The sequence below is a fragment of the Solenopsis invicta genome, chromosome 5, assembly GCF_016802725.1.
Source record: "Solenopsis invicta isolate M01_SB chromosome 5, UNIL_Sinv_3.0, whole genome shotgun sequence".
In the NCBI taxonomy this organism is placed as follows: domain Eukaryota; kingdom Metazoa; phylum Arthropoda; class Insecta; order Hymenoptera; family Formicidae; genus Solenopsis; species Solenopsis invicta.
This window is the reverse complement of record NC_052668.1, coordinates 232257-259497: the sequence shown is the minus strand read 5'-3', so window position 1 is coordinate 259497 and position 27241 is coordinate 232257. Positions and strand designations below refer to the sequence as shown.

Below are 27241 nucleotides of genomic sequence, written 5' to 3'. Positions count from 1 at the left end.
GTAATTAGCAAAATTAAGAATCTTATATGCAAAACAGTAAGTAACAGATTAAGTTATAATATCTGTTAAAAAACTAAAAAAAAAAATTTTTTATATAACTTTATTTGTATATTAAGTAACACATATCTAGTAGATATGCCATGGATGTCTGGTAGATATTCAACAGATATTCAACAGATATCTAGTACATATGTCATGGATGTTTAGTGGATATTGCGTTAGATATTCAGTAGATATTTAACAGCTCTCTTTTGGCGGACATTTGGGTATCCAAAGCAAGTCCAGTGGCTATCATTTTGATATTCATGGATACTTAATATCCAGCAAAAACACCCAGACATCTAATAGATATTACGTTTTGGATATGCACATTATTGAAGGTTGAATGTGCTAATAGTTGTTATTATTTAAATTACTAACAAAGGTGCATTTATTATATGTACAATGTAAACTATTCTCTTATCTCTTATGTTATGCTAATAATTTGTTTATAACAATTAGTTCAAAATTAATTTTTGTTACGTACTTTTCATGTCAATAATGTTTTTTTACGGTCGCATTGTTATTTTTTAGTTTACTTTTCTGGCCATTGGCTTTAATGAGTTAATCATCTTACAAAGAGAGTTCTGACTATTAACTTTATTAAAATAACTTATAATGCATGAAATTTCCAAAAACTCATTAATATCGCGATTATTATTTTATTTTTCAACTATTGTTTATTCAATCTTTTATTTTCAGTTAATTAATAATTTAAAAGTATTCTGTTTACGTATAATGAAATCTGTACATACTGTTTAGTATAATGGAAATTATACTGAAAAAAATTATTTTCTAACTGCATATAATGAAAATAATATTGTTTAGTCTAATGGAAATTATACTATTTGCATCAGGTATTGTTGAGTATTAAACGTGATCTGCCACGTGATTGGTTGAATCACTATGTAACTAGGTAGAATCTGGTACCATTCTTTTTGTTTCTTCTCTATAACTCTTGTGTAATTTTCCAGAGGTCTATACCAGGTCCATGGCCAAAGTCCTGGGTAATTTCATCTAAACACGTGGTACTATTGCTATCGTTGATAGTAGAAATCCAGTGGCTCAAACAAGAAGAAGAAGAAGAACTTTTGTGTGCTCAATATCACTAGATAGAGAACGCGCATTTGCGGAAAAACTGTATTTTGATAATCAGCTTCCGTAGCGATCCGTAGCACTCCGTAGCATTTTGTAGCACTCCGTAACATTCTGTAGCACTCCGTAACATTTCGTAGCATTCGTAGCAGTCCGTAGCATTCCGTAGCACTCCATAACACTCCGTAGCATTCATAGCACTCCGTAGCATTCGTAGCACTCCGTAGCATTCGTAGCACTCCGTAGCATTCAGTAGCACTCCGTAGCAGTCGTAGCACTCCGTAACATTTTGTAACATTCCGTAGCATTTATAGCACTCCGTAGTATTCGTAGTAGTCCGTAGCACTCCATAACACTCCGTAGCATTTATAGCACTCCGTAGCACTTGTAGCACTCCGTAGCACTCACTCCGTAGCATTCCGTAGCACTCCGTAGCATTCCGTAGCATTCGTAGCACTCCGTAACATTCCATAGCACTCCATAACACTCCGTAGCATTCATAGCACTCCGTAGCATTTATAGCACTCCGTAGCATTCCGTAGCATTTGTAGCACTCCGTAACATTCCGTAACATTCCGTAGCATTCGTAGCACTCCGTAGTATTCGTAGCAGTCCGTAGCACTCCGTAGCTTTTTGTAGCATTCCGTAGCACACGTAATACACGTAGCACACGTATTTATAAATAATATTTTAAAAGTACATTCTTAATTGCTTTAGTAATATGTTTTAACTTTTAGTATCTCGACATCGACAGCATTTACAATTTTTAGTAGGTACTGTTAATAAACCTCGATAAAAAATTTAAAAGTTGCACAAAGAGCTAAATTAATTAAAAGTTGCATTAAGAAATTAAATTATATTAAATTAAAAGTTTAGTGTTAAAAGTATTTTTTGTATTAAATGTTTTATACTGGAATATAATTTTTTTAAATGAGATTTTTAAGATTATTCTAAATGCCAACACAATAAGAAAAACATATGTAAACATAATTTTAAATAGAGTTTAATTATATATACTTTTTTACATAAAAAGGCGGTAAAGATGCATCGATTATTGTGAACGTACCAGGTAATCTGTGCTATCCAAATGTGTGATATCGCACCGTGTGCTAAGGGCACCCACTCATTATTGTTTTTATAAAATATTTATTATATTTATTTTGTATTATATTACGGAATGTATATTATATTTTAAAAAAATGGTATATTATATTTCTAAATAAAATGTATTTTTAATTAAATATTTTAACTTTTGATATAATTTTTCCGTTCTTTCAGTCCATAATAAACAATTCCCGAAAAATAATAGAGTTCATATCGAATCGATATTAATCCGGTGTCGATATTAACATCCAAATAGCATCAAAATTCGAACATTTTAATATCAATGTAGACGTCAAATTTGATTTCATTTCAACCGTTAAAATAATATCGATTTGATGTCGAAACGCCTTATCATTTCTCCCTGGATAAGCTACTCTTTCAATACATATATGTCGATATTCTTAGAATTACACTCTTTTCTCCTATGCAGTTATGAAAAAATTTCTCAAATTACATAACTTGTTTTGTAATTACATTAATTTTATGGACATAAAGTTTACATTTCCTTGCATTATTTTGCAAAATGTGAATGCTTATATTTGTCAATATTTGTCTATAAAATATTTGTTAATATTTGTCAACATTTGTCAATAAAATAATTCCATTAGAATTTACTATAATAATGATAACAAAATTAAATATTTTTTTCCACTTTTATTTAATCCGAACCACTGCGTGAACGTGTCTTACTTTTGTTCTTATAAAAACAACTTTTTGAGCAATAAGAATTATTTAAAAATTAAAAAACGCAATGTTTATAATTGGAATCTATTTAAAAAATTTATAAAATTTTAGATCTTTTAAACTTCGACAAAAATTATGACCGAAACTTTTGCAAAACAAAATAAGACATTATGTAAATCTGATAAAGTAATTCTTAGGCATTTTTTGGCTTTAATGACAGAAAATATTTGTTAATCTATCAAGAACTGTAGAACTATTAAATAAAGTTAGAACTCTTAATAATTAATAAGCTTCTACAAATAATATGCTTCATACACACAAATAATGTACAATTATCAAGAAAACTTTCAGAAGTACGTTGTGAAAAATAATTGTATATGTTGATTTGAATTTTAAAACTATCGCCGTGTTTGGTGTTCGAATACTTAATGTTTTGCGTGAAGGCTTAGAGAGAAATGGCGATTTGCGTAGGATTGGAATGTACGCGTAGCACGATCACGGTTTATATTAAAATGCGAGTACGTGCGTGATGTTATGTGACTCCTTCAACATGTGGATTCTCTGAAAATTATTTATGCTAATTTCATATCCTCTTTCGATTCATGAGTTTCTTGATATTTTGTGTTTTTTTTTTTTTTTAAGCAATATTGCGAGAAAGAATAATTTAATTGCCACGTTGAAATTACAATCGTAATACAGTTCGGATTATTTGCTATTTTGCGTGAGTGCACCGTGTAAAACGACAATTATCTTGCACGATAATTAAATGGACCGCGTCTCGTCGGTTAAAGTCGCTGAAAAATCTCAAACAAGTTGTCGAGCGCCATTAATGCGAAGGATAAACCGGTGCAACCACGATCTATTTAAAGAAATTATGACTGCGCTATTGCGTCTCATAAGTGCGTAGAATCCTCTGTTACACGAGAAATTTCCTTTAAAGAATCTCAAACTACAGAAAATAGGAAAATAATATAATGCAATTTTTTCTTTTACACAAATCGAAAGAATGAGTTATATACATATATAGATATATATAATCATTTATAACTATATTTATATTTAAAATATAATAATATACGTTTTTCCTTTTTTTGTATAATTTTTGTTTATATATATATATATATATATATATATATATATATATATATAATTTTAAAAAATGATAAAGTAATTAGAAAAATAACTTCTGCATTGTTCCTTTTTTACAAAAAATAAAATTATTTTCACAGTGTAATATTTATACAGTTATACAATTTCATACATTAACATATATAATTGTATACTTTATATGTTATCATATGTATAAATATAATATAATAATTAAAAATTTTACTTTGAAAAAAATAATATAAAAATTATTCTTTTAATTATTTTTCTTATATACAGGAATAAAAATGATAAAAGAGAAAACATATATTACTACACTTTATAGTATATGTTATTGTGTTTATTTGTATGTACATCATATACTTATATATAGTATATGTATATATTAGTTGTAGTAAAAAGTAATCCATTATTTTAAATGTCGATAAAATAATGGAAATTGTCGAGTCCGACCGTCATGTAAGCACTGTTTTGATTGCCCAGGAGTTAAACATTGCACAAAAAATCGTTTGAAACCACTTAAATAAGACTGAATACAAAAAGAAGCTTAATGTATAGGTGCCACACGAGTGCCATAAAAAAACTTCATGGACCGAATTTCCATTTGCAAATCGCTGCTGAATCGCAATAAAATCGACCTGTTTCTGAAGCGGATGGTTACTGGTGATGAAAAATGGGTCACTTACGACAACGTCAAGCGAAAACGGTCGTGGTCGAATTGCGGTGAGCCGACGCAAACGGTGGCTAAGCCAGGATTGATAGTCAGGAAGGTTTTGCTGTGTGTTTAGTGGGATTGGCAGGGAATCATCTACTCTGAGCTGCTTCCCTACGACCAAACTCTTGATGCGGACCTGTACTGTCAACAACTGGACCGTCTGAAAGAAGCAATCGCACAGAAGCGGCCAGCTTTGGCCAATGGGAGAGGAATTGTGTTCCATTAGGTCAACGCCAGGCCATACACATCGATAGTGACTCGCCAGAAGCTCCGGGAGTTTGGTTGGGAGGTTCTTATGCATCCACCTTATAGTCCGAATCTGGCACCAAGTGATTGGCACCACCTGTTCCTGTCTATGGCGAATAATTTTGCCGGTGAAAACTTCGTCTCAAGAGAAGCTTGTGAAAATCGACTGTCCCAGTTTTTTGCCAATAAGGACGAGTGTTTCTATGAGAAAGAGAGGCATAATGAAATTACCTTCAAAATGGCAACAAGTGCTCGAACAAAACGGTGCATATTTGACCTAAATCGGATTATTCTAACTATACTAAATAAAACCTTCAATTTAATGCAAAAATAATGGATTTCTTTTTACTACGCCTAATATATATATATATATATATATATTACATAAATAATTTTTTTTGGAAATGGAGTATTTTCAATACAAGTTTAATATGAACATTATTTAAGGATGTTTTGGATCTATCTAAAAATTATCGAAATTTAAATACTCAAGGTTTTTTGAGTTTTTTTTTTATTCAATGACAAAAAATTTTGGTCATAAATATCCAAATTTTGGCCTTGAAATTAGTTATAAAAAAGAAAACAATAAAAAATTTAGCTTATAATAGTTTTAAAATAGTTCTATTTTGCTGCAATTTTAGATAAATAACTTTTAAGTCAAGTAAATGGATCCAAATAAACTTTTGTGCAAACATTAATCAGAGTTTTTATTGCTATGTGTAAAAAATTGTATTTAATATTACTCCTTGTTTTTGCAAATGATACTATAAAATGCGATTTTAAATAAGAATTGAGAAAAAAACAAAAAAATAAAAAATAACTTTTAAATTAATTAATAACATAACTATGCTCAAATTTAAAAATTTTTGATAAATTTAAGGCTCCTGATTTCTCAGCCGAGAACTTTGCGTTGGCGGTAGCGACATTCCGTCGCGGACAAAATTAGAACTAATAGACGTGAAACGTGACAGAGTGACAATGAGCTGTTGTCGTGCATGCCATTTTGTTATTACGTGTTTCATTGTAAAAATATGACTTGTCTCGTATTTAACAAATTTGTAAAAATGGACCGCAAGTAAAGTTTCTTTGAATTTTAAACATAAAAGTACATTTTTCACTCTTTTCAATAGCTATCCGTATGTTTTCCTGTCTGAATAGGCGTCATTTTACGTGCTTTTTACGACTATTTACTGACTGCTAGGTAAAAAAAAAGATAGTCGTGATATTTAAAAGTATTTTAAAGCTATCTGATTAGTCTGTTTTATCCAAAATGGCTTTATTTAGAAATGGCGCGTCGGACAATATTACGTGTCATTTCACGCAATTTCTCGCTTCTGACGACACGACTTCAATATGGCCGCAGCAAGTACTCAAGAGCTTTGAGATATGACACAAACATTCAAGTTAATATAGAATTATTGTATATTGAAATATTATTACTCTAGTTTACACTTTGTTACTAACAAGGAAAGACTCCCAGGTGTCCCCCTCTGATTTTGACGAGCCTTTCATACGTGTAGTACAGATAAAAATAAGAGACACGTATTTTTTTATATATGTTTTTACTTTTAGCGAGTGAAACACCCCTTTGAAGAAAATCGGTTTTTTTTCTTTTGTATATCATCGAAACTATAAAAGAAAAATGTTTTAATTGAAAGTTAAATGGCTTAAAAAGTACTTTATAACTGTGACAAAAAAATATTTTTTTATTACTAATGGGGAAAAATATAAAATAATTTTTTTTAAATTTTTTTATTACTAATATAAAGTACTCTTCAAGCCATTCTATTCTCAATTAGAACATTTTTCTCTATCTCTTATAGTTTCAACGATATCCGCTTAAAAAAAACCCGATTTTCTTCAAAAGGGTATTTTATTCCCCTAATTATTCCCCTAAAAGTTAAAACCGGCAAATATAAAAAAAATATTTATCATATTTTTATTTGTACTACAACATATTAAAGGCTCGTTAAAATTGGAAAAGAACATCTCAGAGTCTTTCTTTATAAGTAAATGTTTACAGCGTTACATGTGCGCTGAAAATATATACTATTTTAATTCAATATGTTGAGCAATTTGAGTAGACTAATACGTCATCGTTTACATTACCAAACTAATTCAATTTATTACGAATATTGTGTTTAATACGCGTCAATCAACCAGTGTAAACTAGGGCATTATTATCATTTATAAAATCATATAATATTATAATAATCTTTATAATCATACAAATATTTTAAAAAAGATAATAAATGTTATATATATAAAAACATGTATTTTTATAAATGTTATAAATTTATTATTTATAACAAAAGTTAATTCTAAATTGCAAGAAACAATTTCTATAAAATTAATTATTTTTTTATAGTGTTGAACATATGTTCAGTTTATATAAAATACATATATATATATATATAAGTTGATAAAGTTGATAAACTAAAAAAAAAGTATTTTTTTTTTTAAATTTAGGTATGGTGCTAAATCATTCTGTAATGTCACATCATGAACAATTTTATTCCAACAAAAATTAAACACAAAAAAAAATTATAAATAAATAACAAAAACCAAGTAAGTTCAGAGGTGTCTTAAATTTTTAAATAAATCTTTAAAATATCAATCAAATATCAATTTAAAATTTTATTTTTATCTATTTTGAATAAAAAAGTCCTATATGTGTATAAAGAGAATGTATAAAGAAATGATTTTGATAAAAGCAATTTGTAAAATTTTATAAAATAAAAAGTGAAAAAAGTTATTACTTATATTTTAAATATTTCCTTTTTTATTATTAATGTTATAAAAAATAATAAATGTAAAACATAACAGATAGTAAATATTAATAGATAGTAAATATACATATGAAATCTCCGTAAAAACCAAAAAAAAACGAAGTTTTTTCAATAAGTCTTTAAATTACTAATTAAAACTTACAACTTTATTCTTTATTTTTATTTATTGTGTGTCCAAAGAAAAGATTATAACGTTTACACAAAAATTAATTTAATGAATTTTTTGTTTTTAAAAATTTAACTTCTTAAACTTGTTTGGTTTTTGTAAGAGAAATCCTTCGCGTACAATATACATTTCACATTTTTAAAATTATTTAAAAATCATAATAAAATAATAAAATAAATAAATCCCAGTTTTATAATAAAAAGCATTATCTGGAGAACTATCGTATTTTCTACGTAACATATTCTTCAATGCGTTAACGTGTATATCACGATGTTCTCGGCGAGCACTCACACGTTTGCGGAGTGCAAGGACCGTTCACACGCGTGTTGCAGCCGCACGGTTACTAGGCAGGGACACTTCGATCTGATGCAAATGCATTCTTGACACCCGACAGGCTATACGCTAGGCGTGTAGGCGAGAAAGACGTCCATCCTCTTTTGCAGAACCACTCTGAGCTGCTAAGAGTAGCGTCGGTGCTTTGTCCTGGTCATATCCTGGTGCTGTAGGCAGAGAGAAGCCCAAGAGTGAATGTGCCCGCGTTTCAGATGGAACCTGTTTATTGATGCTTCTATGTATACACATGTAACGTTATTACATATCTACGGATATTTCCGGTAATCCTTTTCAAGAAAGCGTTCTTGTTTAAAATATCAGGTGAAAAATAATAAAGCCAAGATTTAAATTTTATTAAAATTTTATCTAATTTTATGGTAAAATTATCGTTTAATAACTGGACCAATATAAGCTACTATAAAGAAGTAATCTATTTTTGTTATTGTTTCTTAATAGTATTTTTTTTTTACTTAAGTACTAAAATCTAAACGTGTACTCTATATTAATTTCAATTTACCTAATTCAGTCTGAAAAATACGATTTGATTTATACATACTCTATATTAAAAAATAATATTTAAATAATTTATATATATTTATAAGAAATATTAATATTTACACAGCCACACAAAAAAAATTTTATGCGTGAGATACTACATCTATGTATCCTTATGTATTTTGACGCCCCAAAACCAAATATAATTTAAGAATTGCTCCATCAGGTCAGAACTTTTTTATCGGGCTGTATATTGTAATTTAAAAAAATATTTAGCAATTTTTTGAGTGTAAAAAAAATCATGACCTGATGGAGCAATTTTGAAGTCATACTTGGTTTCAGGGCGTCAAAATACATAGGAAAACATAGGTCTAATCTTTCGCCCATGACATCTTTTTTGTGGCTGTATTATTAATTGTATTTAGATTGCGTTTGGTATATAATACAATTAAAAACAAAATAAGCTTGTGTGTGCGCGCGCGCGTGTGTGTGTGTGTGTGTGTGTGTGTGTGTGTGTGTGTGTGTGTGTGTGTGTGTGCGTGCGTGCGTGCGTGCGTGCGTGCGTGCGTGCGTGCGTGCGTGCGTGTGTGTACAGGGTAAAGGAAAAAGTACCGGAACAGCAAAATATCTCCAAAACTAAGCATTTTAGAAAAAAAAGTGTTTCAGATCAAAGTTGTAGGGTTTTAAAAGATTTATTTACTAATATTATCAGTTTGATCTTGGATGACGTTGCCAAGGTCAGATCAAAATGACATTATCTTTTTTAAATAAAACACCTTATTTTTTATTCCAAAATCTAATAACTGATGTCAAGACTTTTCCAAAACTCTACAAGAAAGTTTATTTTTGTTGAGTATTTTCCGAATTATGAAGCTTGAAAGCTACAGTGTACTTTAACTTTTAAGCGTCATAACTCGGAAAGTACTTAATGAAAAATAACTTTTGATTGAAATTTATAGTATTACAATGGTATCACACAATCTATACATCAAAACATAACATCAAAAACGTCCATTTTGCCATCCCTGGAGGGATGGGGAAAGAGGGGGAGAAAAAGTCTTAAATGTAATGTAGGGCCGTGTGAAATCAATTTCACAATGTGGGAGCATTAAAATAAATTTCAACCGTATTCGTGATCCAAACTTCAAACAAGAACATGGAAACAAAGAATTGAGAGCACGTGCGCCATCAATAAACGGCAGTGCTAAAGTTTTGCAAATAATTCATGCTTTGATTTATCAGTTGACCAATTAAGCGAGCACGGATCATCAGAGGGTGGAAGCCGCTTCTTGAATTATGCAAACCGCGACAACAATTATACTCTCGATACGCATTGCAAGTACGAGACAGCTCTCGAAAAACCTTTTCAAACAAATCCTCACACAAACCCACATTGCATTTAAGATTTTTTCGCCTCCTACCCCTTTTCCCCGCACCCCAAAGCAAAATAGGTGTTTTTGGTGTTACGTATAGATTGTGTGATACCATTGTAACCCTATAAATTTCAATCAAAAGTTATTTTTCATTAAATACTTTCCGAGTTATGACATTTGAAAGTTATAGTACATTGTAGCTTTCAAGCCTCACAATTCGGAAAGTACTCAACGAAAATAAACTTTCTTGTAGGGTTTTGGAAAGGTCTTGACACCAGCTATTAGATTCTGGTATCAAAAATAGGGTATTCTATTTAAAAAAGTTAATGTAATTTTGATCTGACCTTGACGACGTCATTCAAGGTTAAACTGATAATATTCGTAAATAGATCTTTTAAATCCCTATAACTTTTATCTAAAACATTTTTTTCTAAAATGCTTAGTTTTCGAGATATTTTGGTGTTCCGGTACTTTTTCCTCACCCTGTATACATACACACACACGCACACGCACGCACACACGCACGCGCACACACACACACATACACGCACGCACGCACGCACGCACACACGCACGCACGCACACACACACGCGCGCACGCACGCACGCACACGCACACGCACACGCACACGCACAGAGATTGGACAAAATAATATAAACACCTATTATGACTCCGAAAAATAGGTGTAATTCAAAAGAGCGTAACTTTGTCAAAAATGTTTGTAATACAATTAAAAAATATATATATATTTTATAGCTTGAAATCTCTAGTTTTAAAAAATTGATAAGTCATTAAACGATTTACAGATTGTTTACAAAGTCACGCGGATTTAAATGGGGATGCGTCAAATCTTAAAATATTTTACAAACTTTGCAAAGCTCTACGACGCGAAAAATTGCACGCAAATGCGGTTTACAGCATTTAAAAGCGTGGATCTTTACCTTTAATTTGCGTTTTTGATGAGCGTTGTACGATTTTTTTTCACTGAGTTAGGCAACACTGAAGCAAAAATGGCCTCTTTTTCTTGAATTTCTTCCTTCACTTTCTAGTGTAAAAGAATCTTCTAGAAAAATAAACTTAAATAATCGAAAAGTTTTGCTCTTTAAAATGAGATCTAGAAGATCGTTTTGTACTTTTTTTACGATATTTTTCAAATATTGATTTCAGCAAAGATTAAGTTTTTGTTCAACAGCAAAATTAAAAGATCACTTACAGTTACTCTCCAAAAACATGTGTAACTTGTATTCCGAAACAGCACCCGCTTGCGGATTTCGAATATCTTGAAAAATGGCGAAGTTTGCTCTTACCCCTATTTTGAAGTTGCAGTGCAATCACCCCCTTAAGAATCTAAACGAAATCGCCGTTGGTACAATCGGGTACAAACAATTTCGAAACAGCACCCGCTTGCGAATTTTGAATATCTTGAAAAATGGCGTAGTTTGCTCTTACCCCTATTTTGAAACTACTGTACAATCACCCTCTTAGGGGTACAAACAAAATCGCCGGTGGTACAATCGGGTACAAACGATTCCGAAACAGCACCCACTTGCAGATTTTAAATATCGTAAAGTGGGGTGCTAACATTTTTTGAACCTTCTATATTTTTCCCCTTGAGGTACAAACAAAAAAGAAAGTGATACAAACCAAGCTGAATTGAATGCGTATTTCAAAAATTATTTTTCTTGAAGTCGGGTATCATGTTCACATATAGTAGGTCAACCGAACGTTATGATCTGCTTCCTCATTCTGTTCAATTCTTTTGAAAGATTCTGCAGTCAAATTCTTGCAAGAAATTTGTATACATATCTGCTGCAAGATTTGTAAAATTTTTTCACCAGAATATTAGTATAGTCTTAAAATGGATTAAAAAACAATTAAATTTGAAATAAACATTTATGTACAAGATTAAATAACAATATAAATTGTTATTTACATGTAAAAATATAAAATTTTATGTGGAACAACGTTCCACATAAACATCATGTTTGAAAAGAATAAGAGCAAAGTTATAACAAGCTCCTATATAAAGGCTTACTGAAATATAAACTGGACAGTCGGTCGCGGCGGCGCCTAGATATAACGCCTGTGGCCGCACTCGGTTCACGAGATCTTCCGCGGCGTGGCCGCCTAGCGGTGGCACCAGCACTCACTTGTTAAATCTATTTCATTCCGAAAGTATTATAAACCTTGCAGCAGATCTTTTTGCCGCTGATTAAGCAGAATCTGTACAATATCTGCACAAGATCTGCGCGTGATTTCCGTTGTAAGAAACTTGCAGAAATCTGCAGATCATATTTGTACAATATCTGCACAAGATCTGCGCGCCATTTCTGTTGTAAGAAACTTACAACTGCTGATTATATTTGAACAAAATCAGTAAAATATCTGTACGCTACTTTAGTTGAAGAAAATCTTATGTCACTCTGCTGAAGAACTTTGCTAGACTGTTTACAGACTGCAGTTGCGGGAAGAATCTGCTTCAAGATAGCTCAATATTTGTACCAAGTTTCTGCAAATAGTTCATATACGAGGTGTGTTCAAAAAGTATCGCGAATTTTGAATTTTCGCGGGTTACGTATATTCGAATTTCGATCTTTTTGTGGCGTTATGTTGGTACTCATGTCTCTCACTTATGCCGACAAGCTCGGCCATTTTGAATGTTCACTTAATTGTTGACAGCTGCTTTGCTTGCACGTGTTTTGGATCGTCTTCGATTTTTACCTATTCAAAAAAATGGATCAAAGAACCTGTATCAAATTTTGTGTGAAAAACGAAATTAAGTGCGCGGATGCATTCCGAATGTTGACTGTGGCATACGGAGAAGCTACCTTGGACCGAAGCAACGTTTATCGGTGGTACAAAATGTTCTCAGAAGGCCGAGAAGATGTGAACGACGAAGAGCGTGCCGGACGCTCGAGCACTTCAACAACAGACGAAAAAATTAATGAAGTGGAGAAAATGGTATTGGCCAATCGTCGAATCACCGTTAGAGAAGTTGCTGAGGACCTAAACATATCGATTGGCTCGTGCCATTCGATTTTTATCAATGATTTGGGCATGAGACGGGTCGCCGCGAAATTCGTACCAAAATTGCTCAATTGCGACCAAAAACAGCATCGCATGAACATTGCTAATGAGATGTTGGACTCTGTCCGCGACGACCCAAATTTGCTCCAGAGGGTCATAACTGGTGACGAATCGTGGGTTTATGGTTATGACGTGGAAAAGCTCAATCATCTCAATGGAAGCTGCCGCACGAACCAAGACCGAAAAAAGCGCGCCAAGTTCGGTCGAATGTGAAAGTTTTGCTGACAGTTTTCTTCGATTGCAGGGGCGTGGTGCATCATGAGTTCTTGCCACAAGGTAGAACGGTCAATAAGGAATATTACCTGCAAGTTATGCGCAATTTGCGCGAAGCAATCCGCCAGAAACGCCCGGATTTGTGGAAGAACAAAAATTGGCTTTTGCACCACGATAACGCCCCTGCTCACACATCGTTGCTTGTGCGCGACTTTTTGGCCAAAAACAACACACTAATGATGCCGCAGCCACCGTATTCCCCAGATCTGGCCCCCTGTGACTTTTTCTTGTTCCCTAAACTGAAGAGGCCCATGAAAGGACGACGTTACGCTACGCTTGACGAGATAAAGACGGCATCGAAGGAGGAGCTGAACAAGATAAAAAAAAATGATTTTTTTGAAGTGCTTCGAAGATTGGAAAAACCGTTGGCACAAGTGTATAATATCTCATGGGGATTACTTTGAAGGGGACAAAATAGATATTCATGAATAAATAAATAATTTTTGAAAAAACACAAAATTCGCGATACTTTTTGAACACACCTCGTACAAGTACAGTGCACAAATATTGAAGCAGTCTGCTAGCAATCTGCCAGCATGGCTGTATTAGGAATAATCTTCTACACATCTGACTCAATTCTACTGCAATTAACTGCACGCAGATTCTGTCCTGTAGAAAATGCTACTAGGGAAATGGCATGTTTGACAAAATTATGTGACCGTGTGTTTTCCTGTTTCAATAGTTGCATTTTACATGCTTTTTATGACTATTTACTGACTATTAGGCGAAAAAAGAATAGTCGTGACCGCTATTTAGAAGTGTTTTAAAGCCATCTGCTTAGTTTATTTTATCCAAATTGGCTTTATTTACAAATAGCATGTTTGACAAAATTACGTGTCATTTCATGCGATTTCTCGCTTCTAATGTCACGACTTCAATATGGCCGCGGCGAGTACTCAGAAACTTTAAGAGGATGCTATAGTGACGGGAATTACCGACACATTACAGTGTTCATTAATTTTTGAATTGGCTCTACAGATCAAAAAATCCTTTTACAGAATAAAAGTACGCACCAAAACAAAGTGCGGGCTGGTAAATTTTACGAGAAAATCGAACAAAAAGTTAAAAATTTATTTATTTTTGGCTCGTGGATCTGTCAACCGAGGTTAACTTTTGTCATTTACTAACGTTCTGTAGCTCATATGTATAAAATGAGACCAGGCCGCACTTTAGAAAACTCTAACGAACAACACTGACTGTATGCCATTTCAGTCAAAAGCCTAACAAAAAAGTTTAACATGTAAACAGCTGTACGTGTACAAATTTTGCTTAGCGCACGTAAACAATGGCAAGCGGAGTAGTGACTGTAGTTGATAGGTCTTTTCGCAGATGGCGAAATAATCGAAAAACAAAGACAGATCTATGCGTTGGACAAAGAGCGATAGCCTGGTCTCCCTCGAAAAATAATCTGCAATGCCGACGTCGAGGAAGTTCTTTGGTCACTATAGCATCCTCTTAAAGCGATGCTTGAATGACAGTGCAACTCACTCGACGTCGGTACTGCAAATTGCTGCAAATTTTTCTTTAACGAACTGAGGGTTGTGCGTGAGGCGAAAAGTAAGGGGAATAGGCTAGCGTTCTTTGTCAAACGCACTCACCTGTCCTTGTTTTTTTGACTTTAGCGTCTCTAATGCGAGATCTCTGAACTACCATAAACATAATTTCTGCTCTTCGCACTAATACACGTAAAAATTACATAACAAATTTTCATACATTTATATCTTTTATACTAAAGCTTCTAGGATTGTTCTGCAAGCGCCGTATTGTTCTTTGATTTAATTCACATCTCGCTAACTACTTATTTCATACACACAATTGTCTAAAATTTTTATATGAGCATATGTCACGAATCGGCTGCAGAAACCGATAATTAACTATAATTTTTTAATATTAATTTTTTTACCAACTTTCGTTTTTCGTATGAAATTATAGCTAGCGATGTGTTTTTGTCACTACTTTAATTGTGTAAAAGGATTTTGCAATCTGTAAAGCCAATTAAGAGTTATCTGTGCATAAAAATATGCATGTGTAGAGACCAGTCCAATGTCGCCTTAAATTTATTTAACCTTTTAACTGGTTATTACCCAACTTTGGAATTAGGTGACGTAATTTAATATTGAAACAAGCATACATTTCAATTTAATTAATGCTTCTAGAAAACAATAAAAATGCATGTGCAAAATACCATATTGATTTATCAAACAGTTTCAATGATATGAAAGTGTTATTCAGTTTCAATGTATTTTTACACAGCAATGTAAAGTAATTAGGTAATAAATCAACTTGTCTAATGATGTCCAGGAGAAATATCTTAAAATATATTTAAAACATAAATATAATACTAAATTTTTTACAATTGTATCAGTAAGTCAAATATTAAAGTTCACACATATCTAGCAAGGCATTTACATGCGTTGGTAACCAATTTGTGCCATTATGGCACACAAATAAGACGTTGCTGTCGATGTACGCCTGAACATTGCCGATTTTGTACACCTGCTTGGCCTCTTTGTATCTGTTTGGAATCGGCATAAATAATATACCTCTCTCTTCGCACTTTTTTTGTACAAAATCTTTGAAACCCTGTGGAATTTGAGAGGCTGTTCGCACTGCCTCTGCGAGTCTCTGCAAGAAAATAGTATATTAAAAAATAGCATACATAATATTAAATCATTAATAACGTCAAGCCAGTGGTGTAACTAAAAAAAAGTTTCAGGGGGCGCTGTAACTATAATTGGTTACAATTATCACTATAATTAGGCACGTCTAACGGTAAAATATTACCCACACTTTGCGCGATCCAAAGCTAACGACTAGGCCCTTGCTTTGCATGTTAACCGTTCATCATGTTTCTATTTTTGCAGATTTATTTTGTCACTAGAAACGCTCAAATTTTTTCTTATAAAAAAATAGATGTACTAAACTTTCGCCAATAATTTAAACGTTTAAAAAAAATCCTATTTTTTTAAATATTAAAATTTAACTACAAAATTATTGAAACTATTAAGAATTTCAGGGGGACGGCGCAGCCCCCCCCCCTCCGGCTACGCCACTGTGTCAAGCAATTTTTCTTCAACTTAAAAAAATTGAGAAGAGTCATGTGACCCCTCATTCATATAGAGTGGCGTATAAAAGTTTTCGGCCAGTGACATTTTGTACTCTAATTTATTAAAAATCAGCCTAATAAAATTTTCATAATTATCAGATATAAGTATAAGATATAAGTAACAAAATAATATAGTAAAACAATGGTAATTACACAAAATTTATTAGGCTGTTTCTTTAATAATAAAGTAAATTTTTGCACGCTACTGTATGTCTTCTAACATAGCAACTTTTGGTATTACTATCTTTAAAATAACAAATAATGAACTAAATTTAAGCTATAATAACAATAATTTGCTATTAAAATTTTTTCTTTACAATGTTGATAAATATTAAAAAAAAGAATGTTAATAAAAGTGATTTAAATGTAGTAAGCGTTGTCACTACATTTTCACTAGTATAACATCAATTTAAAGAGAACTGTATAATTCGCAAACATTTACTCTTGATTTACTCTCGTCTCTAAATCAATGTTTCTCAAAATTTTTATATTTTATTTATTTTAGAGAGTTGTTTAAAGAAAAATATAGTTAAACAATTTTTTAAAATTAAGAATTGGCTATATATTGATCACAAGTTTCATCAAAATGTTGATTAAATTATATTATATGGAAAAATTACAAAATATCCTTGATAATAATACGTACTTCCATTCTTGGTTGCGCATTCGGTGCCATCTGTGACATCGCTGGCTGAGTTCTCTCTAAGCTCGTTAAGTACGAAACTTGTTCTAGCGCACCAGGTTGATGAGTTTGTGGCCCATTGACGGCCCTATTCATCATATCTAATGCTTTCTTGAAGTGCTCTGTAAATCACATTTGTTTAATATTTTAATAAATGTTAATCATGAAAAAGATGATAAAAACATTACAATACAACATACCTTTTATTAATGGTTCAGCCAATAACTTATCACTTAACATCCCTTTCCATCCCATGTACCAACTTGTAACTTGATCATAATTAGGCGAATGATTGAGCCAAAACGCCAAAGCTTGTAGCCATTTTGGAAAGAAAAATTTATCAAGCAAACCTGCCATGATGTGAATGGGGATTAATTCCTTCCACTCATACACCCAATTCCATTGATCCAAGTGTTGCTGATGTGGATTTATAAGAAACTCGGATAAGGCTATTTGCAATTTCGGAATAATATTCTTGACTAAGAACGCTTCCATATCTCCCTTGGCAAACACATCTGCCCAAGGCTGCAACATTAGTCTAGCGGATCTGTCTGATGGATGCCAACCTCCTAATGCAGATCCAAGTTTTCTACGTATTATTGGATAAATCAAGGTATCTAAACGATTTCCTGAAAAAAATTATTATACATTGATAATTCAATAATATGACAAAATATTTCGATATAATATAAAAACATATAGATATTCTGAAGGATGAAAATTTCTTAGAATTTTTCATATAATATTTCAAAATTTTTTATATTTTAAATTTACAAAAATTTCTGCAAAAATACTTTGTTTTTTTTTCCAGAAATTATAGAATGAGAAATCTTAAAATATGTCAGACTTCATATGTACAAAAACGTAAAAAATATTTAACTTTTTAAAATCTTTTCATTTCTTTCAAATTTTATAAGGTTTTTTCAAAAATTATAGAATGAAATATACTTAAAATATATTAGAATTCACATATATAGACTTTTTTAGAAAGGATATAAACTTTTATATGCACGCACGCATCTTTTCATATTTTTTAAATTTCTTTTAGATTTCTTCAGAAAAATAGAATGAAAAATACTTAGAATATATCAAAATTCACATATATAAATATTTCTAGGAAAGATGTAGACTTTTTCAAATTTCTTTTAATAATTGCTCTGAAAAGTCTTCTGTTGCAACGAGATCGAATGATCAATATATGATACCGTCGACAGATAGTCATGGTGGAATTCTATTTTCTCGTAATCTCCTAATTACTGCTGCCATGTGAATCAAAACCTCATAAGCAAAAAATGACACGTTAAAGTTTCTTGCATGCTATTTGTAAATAAACAGAATTTGAATGAAAGAAAATAATAAACTAGGTTTAAAACACTTGTAAAAATGACTAGCCTTTTCCCTTCTGAGTCAGTATGAATGGTTATAAAAGTCACATAAAATAAAAAACAAATAAAAAAAAAATAAACAGCTGTTGAAAGGAGTGAAAAATATGCTTTTATGTATATTATTCAAAGGTAACTTTACTTGCGGCCCTTTTTTATAATTTTGATAAATATGAGACAATAACATATTTTCACAATAAAGCACATAATAACGAAATGGCATGCAAGATAAAATTTTGTTGTCAACACGTCACTTATCACCTAGCCCCCTGAAGGTGAAGTCTTATGGATTGGGCATGCAGTACATGGTGTAAAGGAACTAAGTCGATCACAGGCTTTACAACTGCTTTTGTTTTGTCAGCATAAATATCGGCTGTTCCATAGAGTGTATTTATGCGGCGTAAAGATTAATAAGTCAATCACAAAGTCTTTTTACAATTATTTTCAAAATGGATACTCAAGATATCTTGTGAATAGCTTATTGATCATTACGTCGGCGCAAATACACCCCATGGAACAGACAATTGACGTTTTAACATATTCATACATAAAGTCAAAACAAATGTGTATATATGAATAATATAAACTTTTCACAACTGCGTACGTGTGTGTACGTGTGTATAACGTAAATCCTGGAATGCTACAAAAACTAGCATAAACCCATACTGGCGTAACGAAAAACGATCGTAAAGCCTGTAATTGGCAAAGTTTCTTTGTCATACACCGGTACGCCATACACCACCTTCATGGGATTTCACCCTGCACTGCAAGTGGAGCCTGTGCGAAGTGGACGAGTTTTTGTCCAAACATTTCGGTTTCTCTTAGTAAATAGAATATAAACCGTTAGATAGTGCTGGCAACAATCAGTCCCACATATATCTTGAAACTTTAATTGTGTAAAATACAATCAAAATATGAAACAATACTGTGAATACACTCGCAACGCCATGTTTGCATAGTTATACATATTCCATTATTTGGAAGCTATTACAGTGTCAGGGATCCTTTTTATGCTTATTAATTCTAATTTCTACTACGATACTGCGTCGTTAACGCAAAGTTTTACTTAGGAACTTTAAAAACTGCACCAAATAGAATAAAAAAAACATTATAACATTTCTCAACTATGTAAATTTTAACAAAATAATAAAGTAATGTTTTGAAGAGAAAACCTAAAATTGGACTCTGAAATAAAAGTAGATAAAGTATTTTGATAATGCAGTATTATATATTAAATGCTATACTAACACAAATACCTGTATCTAGTAGTTCAAATTGATTTAAATATCCTTATGTAAATATTTTAGAAACTGTGCTAATTTGAAAATATCTGAAAAATATTCAGATTTTTCCAAATTATTTTTGAAAAATATTTTAATTCAGAAAACTGTTAAAAAAATCAAGAATAAAAAAAAATTATTAAAAAATTCTAAATTATATAAAAAATTCTAAATTATATAAAAAATTTTGAAAAAAAATTTATCAGAGTACATTACTTACGTAATAATGGCAACCAAGGATGAATCCATGTGTGAATAGGTACAGTATCAGTAAGAGGATTCCATTCTTCCACCTCCAATGTTAATTTTGGTAATATTAATAAGTCTAATATATAATTTTCTAAGATCCAATTAGGTAGTAATGGCATCCAGGATTCTATTAGTTCAATCAAAGGCTCAGGCTGCCTACATGTCCAGTGTCTAATGTGTTAATACATAAAAGATATTAGAAGATAGATATTTAAAAAACTGTTTGTACATACTTTCAAAAAAATTAATTTAAAAAAACAACAAATTTACAAACATTGTATAATAAAAATGTATTTAATATCCTTCGCGATTTATTTTTCTCTTTCAAATTATTCTTTATATATTAATATTTGTTATAGAAATTCCTTACTGTATAGCTCCTCTAATAGACGGCATCCACGCATCCCATACTAGTTGATCGTACGACTGCATAGTTCGTGACTGGAGTGTTGAACTAGTTCCATTCTCCAAGATACCCTTCCACTGTTCAAATAACTTAATTGGCTGTTTTGGTTGCATTAATGGATTCCAGTTGACTAGGCAATCTTTTATCTTTGGCGCCACGAAACTGCTGGCCAATTCGCCAAGCTCATACATCTTATATTCTTCATAATAATTATCCTGTAAAGTTTTGAAAGCCTCCGCAGTCTCTTGCAGCGACAATTCGTTTGTCTCGTTCATCAATCTGTCCACAATCGCGAGCACATTCTCCAAGGTGCCAATTAATTGACCATGTTGCTCCACAACTTTGGACAAATTCCTTTTTTCCGCTTCTAAAGCTATCATTCTATCATTCAAATGTCTCATTCGCCGATCATTTTGAATAATGTCTTGCTCGCACATTTCCACAAGTGAATTCAAATTGTGCTGTAATTGGGGTAGGGCAAAGTTTACTTTAGATTTTTTATCGGATGTAATTACGGTCTCATCGGGACATTGCTGACCACCAATTGCATGGTATCCACTGAGAATTCTTGTATCAGGCCCTGTCATGTCGATAACTTTAACTCTAGTCATATCATTAGATAGTGGAACTGTTCTTTTTCTATTAGGCTTTAATTTTCCATCTTCCAAAACTTCATCTACACTTCTATAATAATATCTGATTTTCTTCTTGGTATTATTACCCTTCCGCCATTGAGATACCTTAGACTTTGAGTCTTTTGTTTCATCCGTATCGTCATCTTTCTTTTTCTCAGGAACTTTCGGCGTCTTTTCTGGACCGTATGCACCGATTGCGCCTCTTCCTTTTCTGATTTGTGCCTCTATCGGCATATTTATTCCTTGTAAATCTTTACCTAAGCCTTTATCAACCTCAAATCCATACTAAATCAAGAATATTATTTAAATTATTATGTTATAATATATTGCTATAATTTATAAAATAAATAACAATTATTGCTGATAAAACGATTATAAAACCAACCTGTAGCATTATTTTAAGGCCAATGGCTTTAGTATGCTTCTGCCATTTACCTATATCTCCTTTCATCAATAACGGATTTACTTGATTGTGCTTTTGTCGCAAACCTGCGATATCGTTATCTGAATTCAAGGAGAAGGATGGTCGTGATCTTGGCCCCTCATCTTCTGAACTGAATAAAAGAAATCAAATGTATATATAAAAGTGTACATTAATAAATATCAAAGAACAAAAGTTTATATTTAGAATATATTTATATTAGAACATATTATACCATCTCCGCAAGAAAAGCAACACAATAAAAAAATGACACATTTTCAAGTTTCATATTATGAAAATTGTTCTAAATATATCGGCCTTCAGTCAGAAAGTGATACAATTCAAATAAAAATAAGAAAACATGAAAACAAGAAACATAACAATATCATAAAACAGATAAAATTCCATACTTTTTAAATAAGATGTATACCAGAAAAAAAAACAATATTTTTTGAAAAAAAAAAAACAATAAAAACGCCTAATCCTTTTTATTAAAAAAACGACAAAATAAATGATAAAATAAATAAAAAATAATAAGAAAATGTTGTCAATTGAAAGAAATTTTTCCAATTTAAGCCCAATTTCCCAATCTGTTATGGATAATATTTTGTATAATAAAATCCGTAATAGATTAAGAATAGTTAGTTTTCACGATGAATTAGTTTTCTTCTAATAAGATGAATAATAAATGCATAACAGATCTCTATATAAAAAAATTTTTAATTCTGTTTGAGGAAAGTTCAATTCTGGCACATTTCTTTTAAAGCAGTACTTTCAATATTTCTTGGAAATTAAACATTGTACTGTAAAAAATGTTTATTTAAATAATTAATTTTTAGCGGGTCACTCTGGCCACTATAGTGGCCAGTAATAAACTTGGAAACTTTGTACAATATGTAGATTTTATATATGTATAAATTTTACATTAAAAAATTCAAAATTTTAAAAGAAAAATGCCTCTCTAAGGGTTAAAAAAACTGTTCATACATTCATGGCTCTTTTTAATATAAAATCTGCTATAAAACAAATTTTTGAAAAACAAAAATTAAATTTCTACAATTTTCTCTTGCAAGTTACATAGTTTAAATAATAGTGAGTACATTATTGACAATTATTAAATCATTGTAACTTTCTAAAACTGTTTAATTTATATTTTTCTTTCATATTTTCCTCGTGGTACAGTTTGAAACACTGTGCAAAGTAAACTGATACACTTCTTTGTAAGAATAAACAATAGGTCTGATCATGTTCAGCACTGTGTTCAAGTTGACGTCAACTTGATGATCAAAAAGAAAGTTTGCCTGTTAAAAATATTAAACCATTGTTAACCTGCAAAACTACTAATCGAGATAAGATGTCTAAAACGAGAAAAAAGGTATTAAGCCCTTTGACTATACATGGATTGTAGCGACATTGATATCAATATTATCATAAGTGAGATTACCTATGGTCTGTTCTCAAGGTATATCGGTGCACTTTTCTGTGTACAATGCACAGTTTTATGTTTTAAATTCTATCCTTTTAATTTTTTAAACTTTGTTGTTTAATACATGAAAACACATTTCATTACTCATTTATCAATTTATTTCATAGTTAACTCTTCCGCTACAGAGCTATGTCTGAATTCTGTCATTACTGCGTAGGGTGCCAGTTTTGAAAATCAATTTCTCAGATGCCTTTTTTGAATTTTCTTGCAAAAACATTAATTATTACGAAAATATGAAATATTAATATAAAAACTGCTATACTATTTTATATAAGACTCTCTAAATTGTAATTATATTTTTAAAGTTTTGTTTTTAGTTTTTTGTTTAAAAAATATTATCCAAAAACATAATACTGATTTTGACATTTCTCTACTATTATATTTTTTTTCTTTCCAATGGGTCTCTGCCTTGAAATGATGAAAAAACTTACAGTATTTAAGAATACCCACTCAAAAATATAACTGTATGCAATAAGAGTTGTATCAAATATCTCTTGGATGCTTTTATCATTAAGGTTATCAGTAATTTTTAATTGATTATTTTATTACACAAAATCTAATCAAATAATTATATAAAATAGTTTAACAATTAATTTGATAATTGATTGAATTAATCATTATATATTTTTTTAAATTTTTGGTCAATTATTTTAGTAACAAATAAATTAATCAATTAATGTTCAATATTGTTTAATATTGCTGTAAATAGTTAATTTTAAACTACACAATTTTCCTTTCTCTTTCTTGAACAAAAACTACTTTCAACTTGTCACTTTTCTTACAACTTGTCACTTTTCTTACATTTTATTGAAACCTTACCTTGAGCTACTATGCTTTGTTTGAGGTTCTCCCATTTCCTCTTCATCATCTTCATCTTCTTTCTCTTCTTTCTCTTTTGGTTTTCCTGCTTGCTGAATACCACCCGCGACAAAATTAATTGGTGCAGTATAATTCTTAGGGCCCTTATTATAAGTTTTGAAAGATGGTCTGGCAGACACATCATCATCATCACTGTCATCTGCCCAGATTCCTGTTCAAAAATAAAAACATAAAAAAACAATTATATTTAAAAGAACATAATAACTGTATAATTGTGTTATGTATAGAATTAGAGATTCTCTTATAGTGAAACTTGTATATATAGAACCAATGAAATTATCAAATATAAAGTAAAAAAAGTACCATTGTCAGTCAGCAACAAATCTTGGTACCTAATAATGTTCATGTAAACTTTTACAATTAACAGTTCATACAAACTATGTGCTGATTATTTATCAGGATAATTATTCAGCTACTTCACATCCGATTATTATGAAACTAGTCTTATTCGATGCGTTTTCACTTGAAACAAACAAATCTGGCAGAAAAAAGTGTTGCTCTGCCACGCAAACAGAGATATCAAGCGTTAAAATTGGCGATTGTACAAGTTAGGATACGTGTCATCTCGGCGTATTGTAACGAACTGAGCATGTGCTGTGATAGAAATGTGCACAAAATTTGAAATGTTAATCACTGCCACATCTACTACACTTGAATGTATTTGCCAGAACACTGTGTTGGATTAAAGAATTTATTAGTTTTTGTGCAATGTAAATTTTTTATTAAGGCATTAAAATAATTTATTTTATAAAATTAATTAATCATCCCACTTACAAATAGAAATCTTGAAACGAGGTCTACAGATGTACTGCTCCCTCCACATGAGTTTGCGACTTTCCATGCTAAGATCCACCCCATTTCCACCCCTACCCCCCATCCCCCCCTGTGCTTCTATTTGTAAGTGGGATATGTCTATTAATTAAATTAATTAATTTTATAAAATACATTGTTTTAATGCCTTAATAAAAAATCTACATTGCACAAAAACTAATAAATTTTTTTATCCAACACTGTTTACATTTTATTAAATATTTTTATAATATCTTTTATAATTAACAAGAGGGAATAGATAAAATATACATTGCACAATCAAGTGTAGTAAATGTGGGAATGATGTAATTATTAATAAGAAAACATTTCAAATTTCATACACATTTCTATCACAGTGCATGCCCAGGAGGCCTATTCTCGAAAAATATCGCATACGAAAATACTAGGGAACTCTATAATATTTGTAACGTATACTATAGTATTTTCGTATATTTTCGTATGCGATATTTTTCGAGAATAGGCCCCTTTCGTTACAATGAGAGGTATTCTAACCTGTATAATCGCCAACTTTAACGCTTGATATCTCGGTTCGCGGAGCAGAGCGACACTTTTTTCTGCCAGATTCGTTCGTTTCAAGTGAAAACGCGTCGAATGAGACTAGTTTCATAATAATCGGATGTGAAATAGCTAAACTGCATAATTACCCAAATGCGATAATTAACATTGCTTATAATATACGTACCTAGCATTTGTTGTTTCTTTGAGAGTTTGCGTCGAGGACGAGCTATGTTGAATTCATTATCCAAATCATAATCGGTGATTTCAAAGCTTTCCACTTCGTCTTCAGACATCTTGTCGTATTTTATTTGATACTGTAATATATTATTTCGTAACAAAATATAACCTCACAGCAGTGTTCTCAGATTGAAGGACTTCTGACGCATGCGCAGTAGCACTGGTCATCACAGATAGGACTTCACTCATGCATATGCATTGATGACCATAGACATAGGATCTATAGATCGAGCATTCGAGGAGTGGGGACGTGAAAAACTAGAAAGAGATAGCAAGCTTTGGACCACTATTCTGTCTTTGTCTAATGACGCGCGTGGGGAATCTTCACTTGTTTCTTTTTTTATATTTTGACGTCTACAAAGATAATAAAGAAACTGATAAATTTAACATTAATAAAACTAAGAATAAATGATTTATTTACTGAAAAGAAACATGCTTTTAATCAAGCTCCATTGATGGATCATAGAAATCAATTGATTTGTATTCTCTTAGAAAAGTTTTTCACTCTTTGTATACATCATTATGCTGCTTCTAAGAATAACAAAATTAGACAAATAAGATCTAAATTCACAAAACTCATTTTATTTAAAAATCAATAACATATATTATATATATAGATATATATGAAGATCAGCAGAGTTAATTTTTTTATTACTATTATGCCAGGTGCTTTAAATGTTTATTCAATACTTTATTGTTTAAATTTTAATACACAATTTTACATTATATATAATTTTATATTTTGGCACTTTTTCCAATGCTTTTCAATTCCCCTTCATTCTTTTTTCACATTCACTTACATTTCCCTTTTCTTTTTCTCTAACCTTACCGAGAGTTTCGTTACCTTTACTGTACCCCCACGCGCGTCATTAGACAAAGACAAAATAGTGGTCCAAAACAGGCTATCTCTTTCTAGTTTTTCACGCGAGAACTTTACCCCCACTCCTCGAATGCTCGGTCTATAGATCCTATGTCTATGTTGATGACAGACTCGTGCTCGGCTACACTGCTGGGCGCAATTTGGGGCCCATATATTTAATATTATATATTAATATTAATTTAATATTATATAATTATAATAGAATTTCTATTTACATATTATTATATTCTTAGCCCCATAATCCTATATTGCATATATAATAAATAGGTATTGTAAAAAATGTAAATTTAAAGAATAATAATAAAATAATAATTTAAAGTATCAACAATAAATATTTATTCCTTGTTAATGTGATGTCTGGCACATTGACCTAACATTTTTGAAAAAATAAAAATATCATTGAGAGTACATTTAGAGACGCTGCATGAGTGATATTAAGTTGATTGTCAAGATACCCGCTCTGGAAAGTCGGGAGATCCCAAGTCAATATGTTACTCAAATAATTATTATAATAACATTTATATTTCTTTGTTTACAATAATATAATACATTTATAATTATATAATTTTGTATTTGTTCGGATACTGGTAAAGTTTTCTGCAGTTTTCCTTGCCCTTGCAACAAATGTTGTTATTTGTATAGTCGGCTGCAGACGCAAAAAATTAATAAAGTTTATCATTACTTACCATAACTATATTTTTTAATCGATAAAGTCCTTTACAGATAAATCCTTTATTTTTCCTATTCTCTTCTTGAGACTGG

At 31.3% G+C, this 27241-nt stretch overlaps 1 protein-coding gene across 1 annotated transcript; it reads right to left on the bottom strand.

Annotated features, from left to right (window-relative positions):
* Positions 1-15803: 15803 nt before the first annotated feature.
* LOC105202149 (tuftelin-interacting protein 11) lies at positions 15804-25772 on the bottom strand. The gene is made up of 8 exons (XM_039449296.1): positions 25547-25772; positions 23974-24184; positions 21633-21801; positions 20577-21532; positions 20178-20377; positions 17496-17924; positions 17260-17417; positions 15804-16132 (listed from the first exon to the last, which is right to left on the bottom strand). Exons 1-8 carry the CDS (start codon positions 25653-25655, stop codon positions 15884-15886), a joined length of 2481 nt encoding a protein of 826 aa, XP_039305230.1. The 5' UTR covers positions 25656-25772; the 3' UTR covers positions 15804-15883.
* Positions 25773-27241: the final 1469 nt, after the last annotated feature.

Excerpts from the sequence above, each read along its gene's own strand:
- LOC105202149 (XM_039449296.1), bottom strand. The coding sequence starts at position 25,655 with ATGTCTGAAGACGAAGTGGAAAGCTTTGAAATCACCGATTATGATTTG. Across the intron at positions 21,802-23,973 it reads ACAAAGCATAGTAGCTCAAG|TTCAGAAGATGAGGGGCCAA; the intron begins GTAAGGTTTCAA and ends TCTTTTATTCAG. Across the intron at positions 20,378-20,576 it reads TCTATTAGAGGAGCTATACA|ACACTGGACATGTAGGCAGC; the intron begins GTAAGGAATTTC and ends TTAACACATTAG.